This window comes from Oryctolagus cuniculus, chromosome 7, assembly GCF_051225735.1.
Source record: "Oryctolagus cuniculus isolate XC-2025 breed Fujian yellow rabbit chromosome 7, ASM5122573v1, whole genome shotgun sequence".
In the NCBI taxonomy this organism is placed as follows: Eukaryota; Metazoa; Chordata; class Mammalia; order Lagomorpha; family Leporidae; genus Oryctolagus; species Oryctolagus cuniculus.
The window spans coordinates 154,034,017-154,051,819 of record NC_142873.1 but is presented as its reverse complement, the minus strand read 5'-3'; the positions used below and the strand labels follow the sequence as shown (position 1 = coordinate 154,051,819).

At 61.8% G+C, this 17,803-nt stretch overlaps 1 protein-coding gene across 4 annotated transcripts in view; it reads left to right on the top strand.

Moving 5' to 3' along the window:
• The first annotated feature begins 2,868 nt into the window (after positions 1-2,868).
• CROCC (ciliary rootlet coiled-coil, rootletin) overlaps positions 2,869-17,803 on the top strand; it is a 47,373-nt gene continuing 32,438 nt past the window's right edge. Inside the window, exons 1-8 of one of the 4 annotated variants that reach the window (XM_089301436.1) lie at positions 2,869-2,944; positions 8,951-9,092; positions 10,183-10,337; positions 14,484-14,669; positions 14,765-14,848; positions 14,936-14,997; positions 15,082-15,247; positions 15,697-15,803. In XM_089301436.1, coding sequence (XP_089157562.1) covers positions 10,203-10,337; positions 14,484-14,669; positions 14,765-14,848; positions 14,936-14,997; positions 15,082-15,247; positions 15,697-15,803 — 740 coding nt within the window. In that variant the 5' untranslated portion in view covers positions 2,869-2,944; positions 8,951-9,092; positions 10,183-10,202. Of the gene's footprint in view, positions 2,945-8,331; positions 8,524-8,950; positions 9,093-10,182; positions 10,338-14,483; positions 14,670-14,764; positions 14,849-14,935; positions 14,998-15,081; positions 15,248-15,696; positions 15,804-17,803 lie in introns of those variants that run through there. The other 3 variants (XM_089301434.1, XM_089301437.1, XM_089301435.1) reach the window with 3 other exon arrangements.

Genomic DNA, 17,803 nt, shown 5'->3' with positions numbered 1-17,803 from the left:
GGGGTACCCCTCCCCCACCCCGGAAGTACGGCAGCTTAGTGCCACCACAGGCCGGGGGAGGGGGGGTTGGCACAGCGGTTAAGACACTGCTTGGGGTCGGCCGGTGCTGTGGCTCAACAGGCTAATCCTCCGCCTTGCGGCACCAGTACACCGGGTTCTAGTCCCGGTCGGGGCACCGGATTCTGTCCCGGTTGCCCCTCTTCCAGGCCAGCTCTCTGCTGTGGCCAGGGAGTGCAGTGGAGGATGGCCCAAGTACTTGGGCCCTGCACCCCATGGGAGACCAGGAGAAGCACCTGGATCCTGGCTTCGGATCAGTGCGATGTGCTGGTTGCAGTGCACCAGCTGCAGTGACCATTGGAGGAACCAACGGCAAAAGGAAGACCTTTCTCTCTCTCTCTCTGCCTGTCAAAAAAAAAAAAAAAAAAAAAAAAAAAAAAGACACTGCTTGGGACGCCCGCATCCCATGTTGCAGTGCCTCATTTGAGTCCCAGCCTCACTTGATTCCAGCTTACTGCAAATGTACACCCGGCAGGCAGCAGAGGACACATGGATTAAGTACTTACGTCCCTGCCACCCATGTGGGAGACCCACATTGTGTTCCTAGCTCCAGCGTGGCCCAACTCTGGCTGTTCTAGGAATGTAGGGAGTGAACCAGCACACAGAAGCACTATCTGCCTCTGTATCTCAAAAAACAAAAAGTTGTGTAACATTTGGGATGACATCATAGTATCCCATTATATGAATAATCCATGACTTAGTATCTCAGTTCCCTGTTGCTGGACTGTAAGTCCATTTTTAAAAAACATTTATTTTATTTATTTGAAAGAGTTACAGAGAGAGGTAGAGAGAGAGAGAGAGAGATCTCTTCCATCCGCTGGTTCACTCCCCAGATGGCTGCAACGGCTGGAGCTGCGCTGATCCGAAGCCAGGAGCCAGGAGCTTCCTCTGGGTCTCCCACATGGGTGCAGGGGCCCAAGGACCTGGGACATCTTCTATGCTATCCCAGACCACAGCAGAGGAGCAGCTGGGACTAGAACCAGCACCCATATGGGATGTGGGTGCTTCAGGCCAGGGCGTTAACCCACTGCGCCACAGTGCGGCCCCTGTATGGTTTTTTTTGTTTGTTTGTTTGTTTGTTTGTTTCTTTGGTTATTTAAGTCAGGCATTCTAGAAAGCCTTTGCATGTCGATGTTGGCCTTCAGTTACTCAGCAAATGCAGTTAACCAGAACGCCCGCCCTCTAAGCCTCCTGGTTAATGTGGTTTTGCGCGTGGTGGGCAGAGTCCACCCCAGCCGATCCGTGCCAGCAGCCTCCAGCCACTTGCTTCCCTGTCAGCTGAGCCGCAGGTTTCAAACCCCGTGCAGCCAGCAGGTGAGCACAGTGGCTGGTCCCGGGGTTGCTGGGGTGGGCACCACCTGGTTATAGGACGGGGTGACCGGTGGGCAGCAGCAGTGGGAGGTCAATGATCACAGCCAGGCTGAGCTGAGCAGAGCCAGCCGGGAGAGAGGAGGCTGGAGGCCCTCAGGGGCGGGCCGGGGTGCGTACTGGCTCCCCTGCGGCAGCTCCTGAGCACCGGGGAGCTGTTTGTCTCAGTGAGGCAGCAGGAACAGCATGGGATCAGAAGCCTTGGAACTTCCTGCTGTGTGTCCTGGGGCAAATGAAGGTGCCTCTCTGAGTCCCAGCCTCCCCTGCTTACAACAGATGATCCCAGAACCCTCACAGCTCCGCCCCTTCCTCACCTGAGCCCAGCACGGTGTGGCTCGCAGCCTGGACAGGCTGCCTGTGAGGTGTGGGCTCCGGTCACCCAGGGAGACCTGCGAGGCCCAGGAACAGGCAGGGCCCTGGAGGGAAGGGCACAGATAGGGACCTGTGCTCCGCCCGCGGTGCTACAAGCTCCTTGAAGCAGGCCACACGGACAGGCAGGACCAGACTGGCCTGGTGAGGCGGTGAGCCCGCCAGCAGGGCTGGGGACCCCAGGCAGGGTGACACAGACCTAGGCCATGCCAGGGCACCCTGGTGCCAGCTGTGCTGATTGGCAGGAGGTCAGCCAGGCCAGGCACACCCCAGGGAAACTGCCCTTCCCCCAACCTCCACACCACTCCCTGCACCCCAGGCCCCAGGGTGGCCCCTCGCCCACTGCGGGGTGTCAGAGCCCTAGGGGCCCGCCCGCGGCCACTGATGGAAAGGCCAGATTTCTCTCTGATGAAGATAAACTCCCCCACCCCCTCCTACCACCAGGGGAGCAGACCCAGCCGCTCAGGATCCAAGTACAAGACCATGGAGGCAAGCTCGCTTTTAAACAGGTACCCCCTCCCACAGCCCGGGCGGCCCCGCCTGCCTCCCCCTTTGAAAATGATCCGATCCAGTAGAGTGGAGACAGCTTAGGCCGGGGAAGGGACGCAGCGAGCGTGTGGCTAGGGTAGAAATGAACACGAGACACTTTCCCGTGTGCTCTCCTCCCCACTGCACCTGAGCTGGGGGTGGGGGTGGGGGCGGCGCCAGGAGCAGCGCAATTTCACAGGCGAACAGACTGAGGCCAGGAGAGCGTGTGCCAGTCACCGGACGCTTCCCTGTGGCTCCCGGGGGCTCCGGGGTGGCGGGAGAGGGGTCTGGACGGCCGGAACTTTTAAGGCCCGGCCTCCGCAGCGGCGAGGCCTGGAGCGCCGCGCAGCGTCTCCACCCCACTTCGTGCCAAGGCGCTCCTCACCGGCTCACTGGCCAGTGCAGGGAGGTGGAAGCCACAGCGCGCGAAATCAGAGCCTCCGGACCGCATAAGCGCGCTAAACGCTGGGCCCGCGGCACCTAGCTCCGCCCCCGCCCCGGGGCACGCCCCCGCCCCGCCCCGCGCCCCGCCCCCTCCGGCTCCGGGAGCGCGCACGCCCCCGCCCCGCCGGCCCCGCCACCGCGGCCTCGGCGGCGGCAGCGGCGGTCGCGGCGCGCGCAGGTAGGAGGCCGGCGGCGCGCGCGTGCGCTCGGGGGCGGGGGCGGGGCGCGCGCGCCCTGACGGCGGAGGCCACGCGCGGGGCTGGGGTGGCGGCCGCGCGCCAGGGGGCGGGCTGGAGCCGTCGCTGCCGCCGTCGCGGCCCTGGGGGGGTCCTGGGGGCGCCCCGGGGACCCCCGCCGCTCCCGGCCGCTGCTCGGCCCCGTGGACGCCCTGCCCGGGTTCGCGCGCGCCGCGTGGGCGGCGGAGCCCGGCGCCGGCCGGGAGTGGGGTTTGCCCGGCGCTGGGGGCTGCCGGGGGAGGGCCTTCCCGCCGGGGCCGGCGCACCACAGACCGCTTCCGGCGGCCTGGACAATGCCGGCCCGCCCTGGCCCTGCAGTGTAGGGCGCTGTGGCATCCCCAGCGGACGGATGAGGAGACAGGCCCAGAGCTTGGGGTCCTCGGCGTGGGGCCCGAGCCCCTGGACCGGCCCGTTACGCAAACCCGAGGCTGGGGACCGCGCGCTGGCCCTGACCCTGGCCCAAGTCTGCCTCCGAGTCTGGGGGCTTCGCGGCCAGTCCCCGCAGGAGGGCCCTGGGGTGCCACCTGGTCACTCAGAGTTCCTGTGTTCCCCTGCTTAACTCCCCGCAGGCTGAAGCCAGTCAAGGGGAACTGGTTTTCTTCTTTACTGTTTTTTTCTTGTTCTTTTTCTTTTTTCCATTCTATCTCTCATACTGTTGAGTATCCCTTATCCCAGCTGCTTGGGACTAGTGTGGGTTTTTCTGGATTTTGGAGTATTTGCATATGCATCCCGAAATTTCTTGGGAATGGGACCCAAGTCCCTTGTTTCGGGCACTGTTTGCACCTGTAGCCTGAAGGTGACCTTTTTTGTTGTTTTTAAGCATTTTTATGGTGGTGAGTTACACATGACAACTAAATGCTTTTCTTTTTTTTTTTTGACAGGCAGAGTAGACAGTGAGAGAGAGAGACAGAGAGAAAGGTCTTCCTTTGCCGTTGGTTCAACCCCCAATGGCCGCCGCGGCTGGCGCGCTGCGGCCAGCGCACCGCGCTGATCCGATGGCAGGAGCCAGGAGCCAGGTGCTTTTCCTGGTCTCCCATGGGGTGCAGGGCCCAAGCACCTAGGCCATCCTCCACTGCACTCCCTGGCCATAGCAGAGAGCTGGCCTGGAAGAGGGGCAACCGGGACAGAATCCGGCGCCCCGACCGGGACTAGAACCCAGTGTGCCTGCGCCGCTAGGCGGAGGATTAGCCTAGTGAGCCGCGGCGCCGGCCAACTAAATGCTTTTAAGAGTTATTTATTTATTTGAAAATCAGAGTTACAGAGAGAGAGAGGTTTTGCATCCGCTGCTCAGCCCCCAGTTGGCCGCAATGGCTGGAGCTGCGCCAATCTGAAGCCAGGAGCCAGGAGCTTCTTCCAGGTCTCCCACATGGGTGCAGGGGCCCAAGGACCTGGGCCATCCTCTACTGCTTTCCCAGGCCATAGCAGAGAGCTGGATCGGAAGAGGAGCAGCAGGGACTTGAACCATTGCCCATATGGGATGCCAGTGCTGCAGGTGGTGGCTTTACCCGCTATGCCACAGCACCAACCCCAAAAGATATCTTCTATCCCCTGATCTCCTCCCCAAATAGCTGCAGTGACCAGGGCTGGGCCAGGCCACTGCCAGGAGCCCGGAACCCCAACCAGGTCTCCTTCATGGGTGACAAGTCCAAGCGCTTGGGCCATCTTCCTCTGCTTTCCCAGGTGCATTAGCAGGGAGCTGGATCAGAAGTGGAGCAGCCAGGACTTGAACTGATGCCCTGTGCCGGCCTGTGGCACAATGAACTGGGTTTTTCTGAAACAGAGAGTGGGAATGCGGGGACAAGGACGCAAAGAATGGAGCCAAGACAAGTCCTGATCAAGGCTCGTTTATTGAATAAATCCAGTAGTATTTAAACATGACCAGTTGTTTACAAGAAGGAGCACAAAAGATTTACATATCAAAAAGGCTCTTAAGGTTACAAAGAGTTCCCAATAAGGTTCTTAATTATTGATTACAAGGGTACAATAAAACACTTAGGTGATAAATGCAGGTTACAGGTGTGACTGTATCATCTCTTGTGAAAGGTTTAGGTTCTTCCTGCCTCTTCCCGGAATCTCCCTAGCCCAATTGTCTGTGCCCGGGAAGTCTCCATTCACATGTTTAAGTGTAAACAAAGGGAGTGACTACCTGTGGCTGCCCACAATGCCCGTATGAGATGCTGGTGTTACAGGTGGCAGTTTAACCCGCTGCACCAAAGCGCCAGCCCCTTTAAGTCAAATTTTAAATAGATTTATTTATTATTTGAACAGCAGAGTGATAAAGACAGAGATCTATCTGCTGGCTCACTCCCCAAATGATCCCAACAACCGGGGCTATGGAGGCATTTGGGGAGTGAACCAGAGAATGGAAGACCTCTCCCTCTCTCTCTCTCTCTCTCTCTCTGATTTTCAAATAAATTTCTAAAAGAATTTAAAAACAAAACAACAAGAAACTTGGGAGCCAGGCAGGCCTGGGTCTCAGCCAGGGCTTCAAGTCTTCATGGCTGGGTGCATTTGAGCAAATGATTTGATGTCACTGGGCCTTAGTGGTGTCCTCTGTGAAGTGGGTAGAACGGTGCCTGCATCCTGGGGCTAACCTACCGCGATGTATGGTACAGACGGCAAGTTCTGGCCCCAGGGGCCTGGCTCTCGTTTGCTCCAGGGTCTTTGTTATAATTACCGGTCAGCAGTGAATACAGAAGGGTCGGTGGGTCAGAGCAGCTGGTGGGTTTGAGTCTCCCAGGTGTTCGTGGAAGGGCTGCAGGGAGGTCAGCCTTCCAGGGCAGGTGGGCGAGGGCCCAACAGGGTGGGGAGGGAAGGGGTGCGGAGCTTGGTGTTGCTCTGCAGTTACCCACTGGACAACTGCTGGGGTCTGGAGCCAGGGGCGCCAGCGTGAGTAAGGATAGCGATGCTAAGCGTGGTGATGACAGCAGTGAAGGCAGCCCTAGCCGAGGGGATGGCTACACCCGGGGCCTCAGGCGCCTAGCGCGTTAGAGGTCATTTCTCATTCACGCCTGCTGTTGGCTCATTGGCAGGTGGTCCTCCGGGTGGTGGCCCACGGACCCAGACCACTTCCATCTGGGGTTCCCCTGGGACCTTGCGGTTTTTCCTTCTGGCTGAGGGACAGGGCGGGACAGAGAGCAGTCCTCATGGGAGAGTTTTAACGGGTCAGGTCAGAAGTGGCACTCTCCTGTCTTAATTCTGCTGGCCCGAGCTCTATCACGTGGCTGCATCTGACTGCAAGGGAGTCTGGGATACGGCTTCTGCCAGTACTCCCTGGAGGAATCAGAAATCTTTCGTGGTGAATGTTAGGAAAAGTGCAGAACAGAGAGGAGGCAGTGTCCAGATCTACAGCCAGACCGATTTTATTCAGAGAAAATAAATTCGCAGAGGTGGGTGACCAACTGCTGGCGAGCACATTGATGGAACCCATGGCAGAGGGCCTCGACCAGGGGCAGGGCTGTCTTATATTTTAGGAGGGCTGGGGCTGGGGCTAGGATGGGGGTGAGGGGAGCAGGCGGAGGGGAATTCCTGGAACAGGTCTTTCAGGTTGGTGGGGGCCCTTAGGAAGCTGCAAAAGTGGGTGGGGTATGCAGGCTATGGGGTGTGAGACCCAATTGAGATTCAAGGGCGAGGAATACATTCCAAAGGTTACCTGTCTTTTGGGCAGAGAGCGAGAATGGCTGAGGCTTATGTCTTTGTTCCATCAGTGAACACAGCAGTTTCTAAGAGGCCATATACAGGCCCCCAGCTCAGCGTGGGGCATCTTAGTGTCCCACTGTGTGTGGGGTCGCACAGGCTGGGGAGGACCACAGCCAAGATTGAGTCCCGCTGTGATATCCGGGTACCTATGAAGAGCTCAGTCACTTGCTCTGGGAGGGGGGGAGCTGCAGGCCCTGGAGCTGGGACATCCACATGGGGATCCCTGGAACCCAGCAGGACACTAGGGCAGCGCTGGAGCCAAGGGTTGGAATCACCCAGTGCCTGGGGTCTGATGTCCTCCTTCCCCCGTGGCGTGGGGGCACTGGCTGGGGGAGGCACGGAGGAACCCAGCTCAGGTCAGCAGGCACATCCGAGGTGCCCGCCCTGCTGAACTGGGCGTGCAGTGGGGGTGGCATCCTGGCCTCCCCTGGCTGCAGCCTGCAGAGACTTGATGGAGGCCGGCTCTGCGGAGGGTGGGCCCTGGGTTTTGGGGCCCCTGGCTGGTTTGGTTCTGCCTGAATAGGTCTTGCTTTACCATAGCAACTTGGCGGCCCTTACCTTCTTGGCTGGGTGTGCCCTGTGTCCTGGTTTCCATTTGCTAGACAGAATTCTCAGCACCTGCTGTGTGCCTGCGTCTGACCTGGGCCCAGTGGTAAGAGCGTGGACATGCCACGGCGCTGGCCTGGCTCGGGGCGCTCCCTGGGAGGCTTCCTGGCCTGAATGGAGTGAGCTCGGGGCCTCCTGCTTCTGGCCGAGGTGAGAGCCCCAGCCTCTCTGGTCTGGAGATGGGTGGAGGTGAGGAGTTCAGGAGAGGATGCAGATATGCCCCCCGGGGAGCCTGGCACCCAGCGCTGACAGGAGCAGGAGCCCGGCGCCTGATGCTAACGGGGAAGCAGGCAGCAGCCACTGCCTAACGGATGGACCGCAGCCCCTCCCCTTTCTCCGCTGTGTGGCGCGTGTTACTATTCCTCTTTCAGAGATGAGCTTTAGCAGGGTCTCTGGATCCCGCAGCCCTCACGCTGTGCCAGCCTCCGCGTGGCAGGCGGGGAGCGCTGGGAGGCCGAGGGTGGAAGCCTCGGCCCCGGTGGGTGCCCTGGGGTGCGGGCGCTGTGCCGTTCAGATGAATGAAATCAGTGTTTCCCAAATGCCTGCCCGGTGAACTGGCGCCGGGCCGCGTGCGTGCTGTTCACGTTTTGTTGAACCCTCAGACAGCTCTGAGAGGCGAGTAGCAATGTTATCCCCAGGCTCAGGGGGAGGGGGGCTGGGGGGCCGGAGGGGGGATGGGCTTGTGCCAGCCCTGCACGTGCTGTTGGAAGCTGTAGTGCCCTGCGGACACTCACCTTCTTAGCAAACTTCGGGACGCCCATTCTGGGCTTCTGGCCTTTCCCGCCTCGCACTGCTGACCCCACCCTCTGGGTTGGAGGGCTCTAGGACCCAGCAGTTTAGGGAGGGTGGAGATGGTGTATGTAAGGGGGGAGTCCTTGCCTCTGGGTCCCGCCCCTCTTCCTCCCCCATCCCAGTCTTTTCTTTCTACTTCCCTCCCTCTCCACTCTCCCCCTCCTCTTTCTCTTGTCTCCTTTCCTGTTCCCTCCCCATGCCCCCCCCAGCTCCTCCCACTGCCGTGGTCACATGGGGTCACCGCCGGATTTAAGCTTAATCTGCCTGCTGCTCAGCACAGCAGCCTGGCCTGGGGCCCCCCAGCCTGACCCAGTCTCGGAGCCCTGGAAGAGGGGGCCAGAGGGGAGCCCACCGCCTCCCCCTCATGAACTTGGGGCTGGCAGAGTCCCTGGAGGCCCAGGTGGCACTGGAGACAGTTATCCAGGTGGGTCCCTGGGGCCGGGCCCACCCTGTCCAGCGCAGGGGAGTGAGGCCTGGCGGCGTGGTGAGCGGTGGGTGCATTCTGGGGTCAGGGGGCGGGGAGTGGTGTTGGGGGTGTGAGCCCTGGCAGGACTGGGGATAGAAGGGCGCTCTTATCCCGGTGTCCTGCCGTGGGAAGCGGTTCCTTCCCTTGATCTCAGGGTTCTCAGGACCTCTGGTAGGACAGCACCCTCCCCTGCTGGGCTCGGAGCAGGACTGCAGCCCCCAGCGCCGTGTGCTGTCCCCGCAAGCTTTGTGAGCCCGCCGGGTTTGCTTCGCTCGTGTGTCTGGCCATCACTGGGAGGTTTCCCAGGTGGCAGGACTTTGTCTCCTGCCCCCAGGCCAGAGGGCCCAGTATCCCAGGTCCCCTGAGACTCTCTCTTCTCCTGCAGACACTGGAGAGCAGTCTCCTGGGGCCGGGCCAGGAGAAGGGCCTGAGCACGTGGGACCCGGCCCCGGACTCCCCGTGCACCTGCCTGCCCGCCCGCATCCGCGAGATTGTCACTCAGCACCTCTCCCTGCCCGAGAGCCCAGGTACCACCACCTCCCCACCGCTCTTCTCGCATCTCTCCCCCGGCAGCCATCCTGAGCGTGGCCGTTAGCGCTCACTTCTTGAGAACACACTGCAAGGCGGGCATAGCCCCACGGTGCAGGGCCCACGTCCCAGATGAGGAAGTGGACCTCAGAGAGGTGAATTCTGGCTGTGTCCTCCCAGACTTACCCGCCTGGGATGCGGCCTGAAGTGGGGCTGAGTTTCCTCTCCCTGCCTGAACCCCAAAACTCCCAAAGATGCCCTCCCAGGGAAGGTGGGAGCCATCTGGGCCCCGGGGTGATGGGGCAGCGGGTGCCGTTGTGCCCAGATGTGAGGGTGGCGCCGCCCACCGCCCTCCTGGGTGGGAGGGCCGAGAGCTGCTGAGGCCTCTGCATGCCACCCCCTGGGCCCTGTGTGGGGGCTGGGAAGGGCCTGCACCTTTGCAGCGGGGGCGCTGGTGGCTCCACCTGACGGCGGGTTTGGGGCTCCCTGTGCAGGGTGAGGTTAGGGATGGGGGCTCTGCTGGGAGTCCCAGGCAGGGAGAGGCTGGAGCATGAGCCCAGCTGGAGGGGTCTAGTGGGCCGCGACTGCTGAGGCCCGTGGTCTCGGGGTGGGAGGGGAACCCACAGGAGCTGAGCAAATCTGCCTTTCCCTCTGGTCTTATTTTCCCCTCACAACTCTTCCTCCTCTTCTTCCTCTTAGCCCAGCCTCCCTATCTCAGCCTTAGAAGTTTCAGAAAGCGGTTGGCCTGAGTGAGGCACTCCCGTGTTTGTAACAGGGTCTGGTTGCTGTTGCACCCATTTTGCAGATGAGCATAACTGAGGCCCAGAGACTAGTAACTGGGGAAGGAAGGCACAAGTATTCAGATGTTGCCTCTTGACTTCTACATGAAGCTCCTCCCTGCATCTCCCAGGCCACACCCACTGCCCTTGGTGGCTCCTGCTCCAGGCCCTCTCCTAGCCTCGGCTCCCTGTGCAGGCCTGCCACTCCCACCAGTCTCTTCCCCAGGGCCTGGTTGGTCCTCTTGCCTGTGGGAGGGTGCCCCACGGGAACCAGGCGGAAGCCAACCGTGTCCCCACTGCCCCTTGCCAGCCCTGCCACCGGCCACAGAGATGGCGTCGCTGCTGTCGCTGCAGGAGGAGAACCAGCTGTTGCAGCAGGAGCTGTCCCGCGTGGAGGACCTGCTGGCCCAGAGCCGGGCCGAGCGTGACGAGCTCGCCATTAAGTACAACGCGGTCAGCGAGAGGGTGGGTACCGCTGGCCTGCGGCCGGGCCGGGCTCCCCTGCCGCCAGGGCCCGCCCCCCGGCCAGCCTGGGTTCGGACTGTGGCTGTGCCCCCTTGAACGGCCCGGAGATCTCTCCATCCTCGGGGCCTGTCTTCTGCCGTGGGCAGGCGGTAGGACGTGGTGTCGCTGTGAGCAGCCAGTCGGGAAGTGCACTCTTGTATTCCTGTCTGTCCCAGCCCGGCCTGGGCTGTGGGGCACAGAGAACGAGCCCCCTAGAGAACTTTCCCGCCCCTCGAGTCTCTGGGTGTCTTGCTGGGCTCCCACTTCCCTGGGCCCCGAGGCTGAGTCCGGATAACGAGGCAGCCTGGCATGGCAAGGGAAGGAAGGAGAGCCAGGCCTGTCTCCCTGGCACATCACCGGGGACCTGTGTTGCAGGCTTGTGGGGGTCCCAGAGCCTGAGGAGGGAGGTCGGTGGGGGCCGATATCAGCGCACAGTCTGCCTTGGACCTCCAGGCTGTGGAAGGTGACCCTAGGGAGCAGGTGGGGCTGCAGGCTGGCGCGACTGTCGCTCGAAGGGCAGAGTGTGTGTGTGTGCAGATGGGAGGTGTGCAGGTGGTAGTAACAGCTGTACTATAGCTAGTGTCTATTGAGTGCCTACTGTGTGCCTGGAGCATGCTAGGTGTCACACATTCAATGAACAGGGTCGTTATTCTGATGACTGGTTAACAGAGGAGGGGAGTACGGAGCCCAGAGTCAGGCACATGGTTGAGACAGCGCGGGTCCCTGCTCCCAGCCTAGGGCTTGTGTGGCAGTTTGTTTCCTGGGCATGAAAAGAACCAACTGGAACTGGGGTGCTAGGGCAGCTGGCCCCTGGAAAGCTGGAAGAGACCCAGAGGGCCAGAGGCTGGCCCAGGGTCCCCTGTGTGGTAGGTGGCAGAGCTGAGGTTAGCCCAGAACGCCTGAGCCCGGCCTGTCCGTGCTGAGGCCTGCAGACCCGCGCTGGGCAGGGAGCATGCATTCCTGCGTGTGGCTGCTGGTGTGCCGTGTCCTGGTAGCCGCCTGCCTAGACACGCCCCCGGCTTGTTGGGACTTGCCAAGGAGCAGAAAGGGTGCCGAAGGTGGCCTCCAGCATTTGGGACAGGCCGAGCTCCGGCTTCTTGTCCCTGGGGACGTGGAGGGCAGCCCACATTGTCCGTGGTGACATGGCCTTGAACCAGCCCCCTCCTCCTTGAGAGCTGTCCCTTTGGGCCTGTGGTGCGATGCCAGGCCCCTGGGGACTGTGCTGATTAAATGCCAGCTTCTGACCGCCAGTGAAGCTTGTGTGCCCCCTGGTTGGCCGTAGCAGGGAAGGAGGGGTGGGAGGTGGCAGGTCTGTGTTTGCAGGGGCCCGGCTACGGTGCTGGGGCTGCAGCATGGGGGGCTGGGTTAGTCTAGAAAGTTCCCTCACATGGCTGGGGAGGCCCTTCCAGGCTGTGCAGAGGGACCCTGGTGTGTGTGACTTTCCTATCCCAGATGGTCTGCGTGAGGCCTCATCTGGAGGTAGGGGGTGCACGAGAGTAACGTTCATGGCCTTTTTGGGGATTGGGTCTACAAAGGACATCGGAGCCTAGAAAACACCTTATTGTAAATGGGGAAACTGAGGCAAGGAGGGGTCCTGACAGACCCACAGTCCATGGTGGAGCTGGTGCGACACTTCCAGTCCAGTGTCCTGGAGCGGTTGCTCCCAGCTGCCCCCTTGTCCCCGTGCCTGTCCCTGTGGCTGTAACTGATGCGTGTTGGGTCGGGCTGGGGCAGTCGGCAAGCTTGTTCCGGTCCTCTAAAGCTCACAGCAGTGCGGGTGCTCAGCCTAGCAGTTAGGATGCCCGTGTCCCACACCACAGTGCCCGGGTTCGACTCCCCACGTGGGCTCTGACTCCAGCTTCCTGCTGCTGCACACCAGGGACACGGTGGTGATGGCTCAAGCGGTCGGGTCCCTGCCCTCCGTGTGGGAGACCTGGATGGAGTTCCCTGCTCCCAGCTTTGGTCTGTCCCAGTCCTGGCTGTTGCAGGCATTTGGGGAGTGAACTAGCGATGGGACAGCTCTCTCACTTTTCTCTCCCCTCTCAAATAAATTAAAAAAAAATTAAAAGTTAAACTTCACAGCATCCCTGGGGTGGGGAGTGGAGGCAGGGCTAGGATGCGTGTCTTGTTGACTGCTCTTTCTGCAGGGTTTCTGAGGCAGGGGCTCTCGGAGGTCACCTGCCTGGGCCAGAGAGAGGACCTCAGAGTCCCTGCGGAGCAGGTGGAGAGAGAGGCAGCTGGGAGCAGGAGAGGGAATGGCCACGCCCCCTGGCCCAGGAGGACAGATCCCCTGGGCTCTCCCAGTGTCCATGGCAACCTGGGCAGAGGGCACTGAATGCAGTTACAAGGGGGGCTGTTGCTAGGGGAGACCCGTAAACTTTTATCCCTGCTGCGTTGGCAGCTTCCTTGCCTTTTGAATTGCAAGCAAAATCGAGTGGCTTTGTTGAGGGGCAAAGTTGGTGGAAAGGGGTGAGGTGTGGCTCCGCATCACAGGAGCATACAGCTGCTGGTTCAGACGTTCGCACAGCACACACAGCGTAGCCACAGCCTGATCTCACTCGGGACGCACACACACACACACACATACACACACACACCCCGCCGACCCAGCCCCAGCAGCCCCAGCCTCCCACAGCACAGGCAGCACAGTGCACGGTCTCAGGTCTGGTGGAAGCACACACACGGGAAAAGCCGGCACACAGTCCCGGCCACATGCCACAGACCCCTCCTCAGACTCGCCACGTCCATCCGTGCACACGCCTCCCTGGCACACCGGTAGCCCACAGGAGCTCATGCCCTCACACACACACACACACACACACACACACACACACGGACCCAACCCCAGCACCACAACACGCCTGCGACCCGAGACACCCTGCTCCCTTGGGAAGGCTCAGACACGCACCCAGCACACACATGGAGACACACCGGGTCCCCTAGTGCCCAACGAGAGACGTGCACACACACGTGGCTGTGGGCACGTGCCCACCATCCATTCTGTGCAGGTGTTTGTCATGGTCCTGCCGCCGCCAGTCAGGCGCGTGCTGCCGCCTCCCTCAGCATGTGTGGCTCATGCTTCTCCCCAGTATGCCCTGGGGCTGGGCTGGGTGGGTGGTGAGGGGATTGTCCTCAGCTTTGTGAGTGGTTCAGGCTGTCCTGGGTGGGCAGCCGTCCCTGCCACTAACCCGGCCTGGGCCCATGTGGACGGCTGCTGGGCTGTAGCGGCCTGGCTCGGGGAGGTAGCTGGTGCGTGTGGGGCTGGTGTTGGAGTTCGCTGGGCTGGGGGTCGTCCCTTGCTTGTCCACGGCCCCTCTGTGCTCTCATCACCCTGCTCTGCTCACTCGTTCTACCCCTGACAGCTAGGGGAAGCTGGGGCCTCCAGGGCTTGGAGATGGCTCCGTGGCTAGTGGGGGCAGGCGTCCTGCCTGGGTGCGTGGGGGCCTGGGGAGTGGGGGGGCCTGGGGACAGAGGAAGGCGGCAGGGGCTTCCTGTGAGGGTGGGCGTTAGGAGGCAGGGGCTGTGGGGGGCGTTGGTTTCCTCTCTACTGACGCCCGTGTGGGTTCATCCGTGTCACCCCGGGCTGGTGTGGGTGTGCGTGTGTCTGAGCTCACATGTGCACACGTGTGTGGGTGCCTGTGATTTGAGTGTTCTCACACATGCCCGTGCCCTTGATTCATGATCTCAGCAAGTCCTCGCTGAGTGGGAGCAGTGCCCGACACGGCACATTTCCAGCTCTGCTGAGCTCCCCCGGTGTGGTCGGGGTGGGGGTGGGGAGACCTGGGCGGGAACCATCACAAGCCCCAGCAGGCCTGAGCGGCACGGGCGCGCGGAGGTGCCCCGTTTGTTTGCAGGTCCCCCTGCGGGTATCTGTGCAGGCCCCGTCCCTGTGTGCACACGTGCAGGGGCTGCGGCAGCCACACATGCACACAGCACCCTGGGCTTGCTCCCTTGTGCTTGCTACCCGCCCGCTCACCCCCCCCCCCCGCCCCGGTGCCAGGCTATCAGCAAGGCATTGTGGGGCGGGCTGAACCTGGCAACCCCCCCAGAGGCCTGTGCCTGCCTTCCCCGGAGGCCCCAGCTCTCACCCAGGGCCCTTCCCTGCAGCTGGAGCAGGCTGTGCGGCTGGAGTGTGGGGAGCCAGAGACGCAGGAGCCGCGGGGGCTGGTGCGGCAGAGCGTGGAGCTGCGGAGGCAGCTGCAGGAGGAGCAGGCCTCCTACCGGCGCAAGCTGCAGGCCTACCAGGAGGGCCAGCAGCGGCAGGCCCAGTTGGTGCAGCGGCTGCAGGCCAAGGTCAGGGACGCCCACCCCCGCTCCTGCCCCCACGCCGCGCGCTCACTTTGCCCTGCCCTCCACCCCGGGCTAATCCCTGCCCCCTCCACCCCCAGATTCTCCAGTACAAAAAGAAGTGCTCGGAGCTGGAGCAGCAGCTGCTGGAACGATCCTCGGAGCTGGAGCAGCAGCGGCTGCGGGTGGGTGCCGGGGAGGGGGAGCGGGGGGGGCAGGCCCTCCCTCCCAGCCCAGCCTGATGCCCCCTCCCCTCCCCCGGCTCCCGCCAGGACGCAGAGCACAACCATGACCTGGAGAGCGCCCTTCTCCGCCTGGAGGAGGAGCAGCAGAGGTGAGGGCTTGGCGCCGAGGGCCCGGGGCTGGCAGATTGCCCCCCACCCCGGGCGCAGGCCCACCGGCCCCTTCCCTCTACCAGGAGCGCCAGCCTGGCACAGGTGAACGCCATGCTCCGAGAGCAGCTGGAGCAGGCGGGCTCGGTCAACCAGACTCTGAGCGAGGACTTACGCAAGGTGACCGGCGACTGGACACGCAGCCGCCAGGAGCTGGAGCAGCGGGAGGCGGCGTGGAGGCGCGAGGAGGAGGTGGGCGTGGTGCTGGGACGCCAGCCTGAGCCGGGGGAGGGCCCTTTGTGGGGGTGAGGACCCAGGGCTGCTGAGGAGGGGAGCATCACAGCGGAGGTGCGAGTCCTGAGCGTCCCTGGCCTGGGTTACACGTTCCCTGCACGTGCCAGGCGCTGTCTTTGTGCTCATTAGAGACAGGTTAAGTGACTTGCCCACGGCCATGCAGGATGTGGGTGCAGGTGGCCGGTACCTCCTGCAGCCCAGCTGGGAGAGGCATCGAATCCCAGGCCCCCGTGCAAGAGGGAGCTGGGGAGGCCTGGGGGCAGGAGCATGGCCGCTCCTGCACAGGCTCCTAGCAGGCCCGGGTGGTGGGTGGCCGGGCGGCCGTGGTGGGGGGCCGGGGCCGGGGCCGGGGGGAAGGCAGCAGAGCCGCCTCGCGCAGCCCCCACTGTGGCCCCTCTCCCTTGCAGTCCTTCAACGCCTACTGCAGCAGCGAGCACAGCCGCCTGCTCGTGCTCTGGAGACAGGTGGTGGGCGTCCGGCAGCTGGTCAGCGAGGTGAAGATGGGCACTGAGAGGTGAGGCCCGGGTGGCCGAGGGGCCGCTGGGGGTGGGGGCGGCTGGGAGCCCGCCCTGCTCTCTGTGTGCCGTGCCTCGCACGGGTGGAGACACAGCTGTGCTGATGAGCTGCTACCGGGTGTCCTCTGAGCAGGGCGCCCCACACCTCGTGTCATCCCGCATTCACAGTGTCCCTCGCCAGCACCGCGGCTCACTAGGCTAATCCTCCGCCTTGCGGCGCCGGCACACCGGGTTCTAGTCCCGGTCGGGGTGCCGGATTCTGTCCCGGTTGCCCCTCTTCCAGGCCAGCTGTCTGCTGTGGCCAGGGAGTGCAGTGGAGGATGGCCCAGGTGCTTGGGCCCTGCACCCCATGGGAGACCAGGAAAAGCACCTGGCTCCTGCCATCGGATCAGCGCAGTGCACCGGCCGAAGCGCTCCGGCCGCGGCAGCCATTGGAGGGTGAACCAACGGCAAAGGAAGACCTCTCTCTCTGTCTCTCTCTCTCACTGTCCACTCTACCTGTCAAAAAAAATTAAAAAATTAAAAAAAAATTAACAGTGTCCCTGTGAGCCAGCGACGGCCACAGCCCATTTTCTAGCTGCAGATACTGAGGCTTAGGCTGAGTGATCTTCGCAAGGTCACACCGCACCAAGCCGCCGTTGGGATTTGAAGCTCGTGGCTTTTTTTTTTTTTTTTTTTTTTAACTCAAGGATTTATTTATTTGAAAGAGAGAGGGAGAGACAGAGATTTTTCTATCACTGGTTCGCTGTCTAGATGACTGCAATGGCCACGACTGAGCCAGGCCGGAGACAGGAGCCAGGAGCTTCATCCGGGTCTCCCACGAGGGTGGCAGGAACCCAAGTGCTTGGACGTCTTCTGCTGCTTCCCAGACGCAATGCAGGAGGCTGGATCAGAAGCACGGAGTAGCCGGGGCGCAGAGCCGCACCTGTACTGGAATGCAGATGTCCGGGAGCAGCTCAGCCCACTGCACCCCTGTGCCGGCCGCAGCCCCTGCCTTTAATTCACTATGGCTTTCAGCTTTGCTACAAGGCCCTTGCAATAGCTAGAGAGGAAAAGACCCTCAGAATCCTGGCTGGGGCAGTGAGTGGGCAGAGGGAATGTCCCGGACAGGTCAGAGCGAAGCGGAAGCTTCGAGGAGGGCAGGAGACAGCACTGGCCCAGAGCCTCAGGGGCTGGGTGGTGGGAAGCCAGCAGGGCTGGGGGCAGTGCAGGGAGGGGCACAGCACGGCCAAGGCTGGGAGGGGCTGCCAGTGGGGGGGAGCGGTGAAGAGCAGATGAGGGGGGGAGGTCCCGCCTCCGCTCGGACAGTCACCGCAGGTGAGGGGAACCCAGAGGCCAGAGACCAGGTGTCTCCTTGCTAACGAGTTTTGTTCGGGGCCATGGTTAGGCCTCTGCTCGGGATGCCTGCATCTCATGGGAGCGCTCCTGACGGCAGCCTCCTGTCAGAGTGCACCCTGGGAGGCGGCCTGTGCTGGCGCAAGGCCTTGGTCCTGCCCCCGTGGGAGAGGCCCACGGGGAGTTCCTGGCTCCCAGCTTCTGCCTGGCCCCAGCACAGCTGTGCACACATCTGGGGAATAAACCAGAGGAGGGGAGCTCTTTCTGTCTCTGTTCTCTGCCTTTCCAAAGAAATAGATTAAAAATAACACTAAACAGAGGAAAAGATTCTTTAAAAAATGTGTAATTGGTCATCTTTTGGTAATACAATGTGCAAATTCCTGACCCTCGTCACGGACGGTCAGCTGCACTTTCTGTCTGTAATCTGTGTGAATCAGGAGCCACAGAACATTTACAAAATGTAATTTTTTTTGTCTTTTTAGTCTCTTTGAGCTCATTTGTTCAGGAAAGCCAGCCAGTTGTCCTTAGAGCGTCCCATAAGGTGGCTTTTGCTGGTTGTATCCCTGGGGTGTCGTTTAACACGTGCCCCGTGCCCCGCACTTCCTGTGAGCTCCGTGGTGTCACTCAGCTGGGCAAGGTCGGGCTCCTGTTGTCCAGGTCAGGG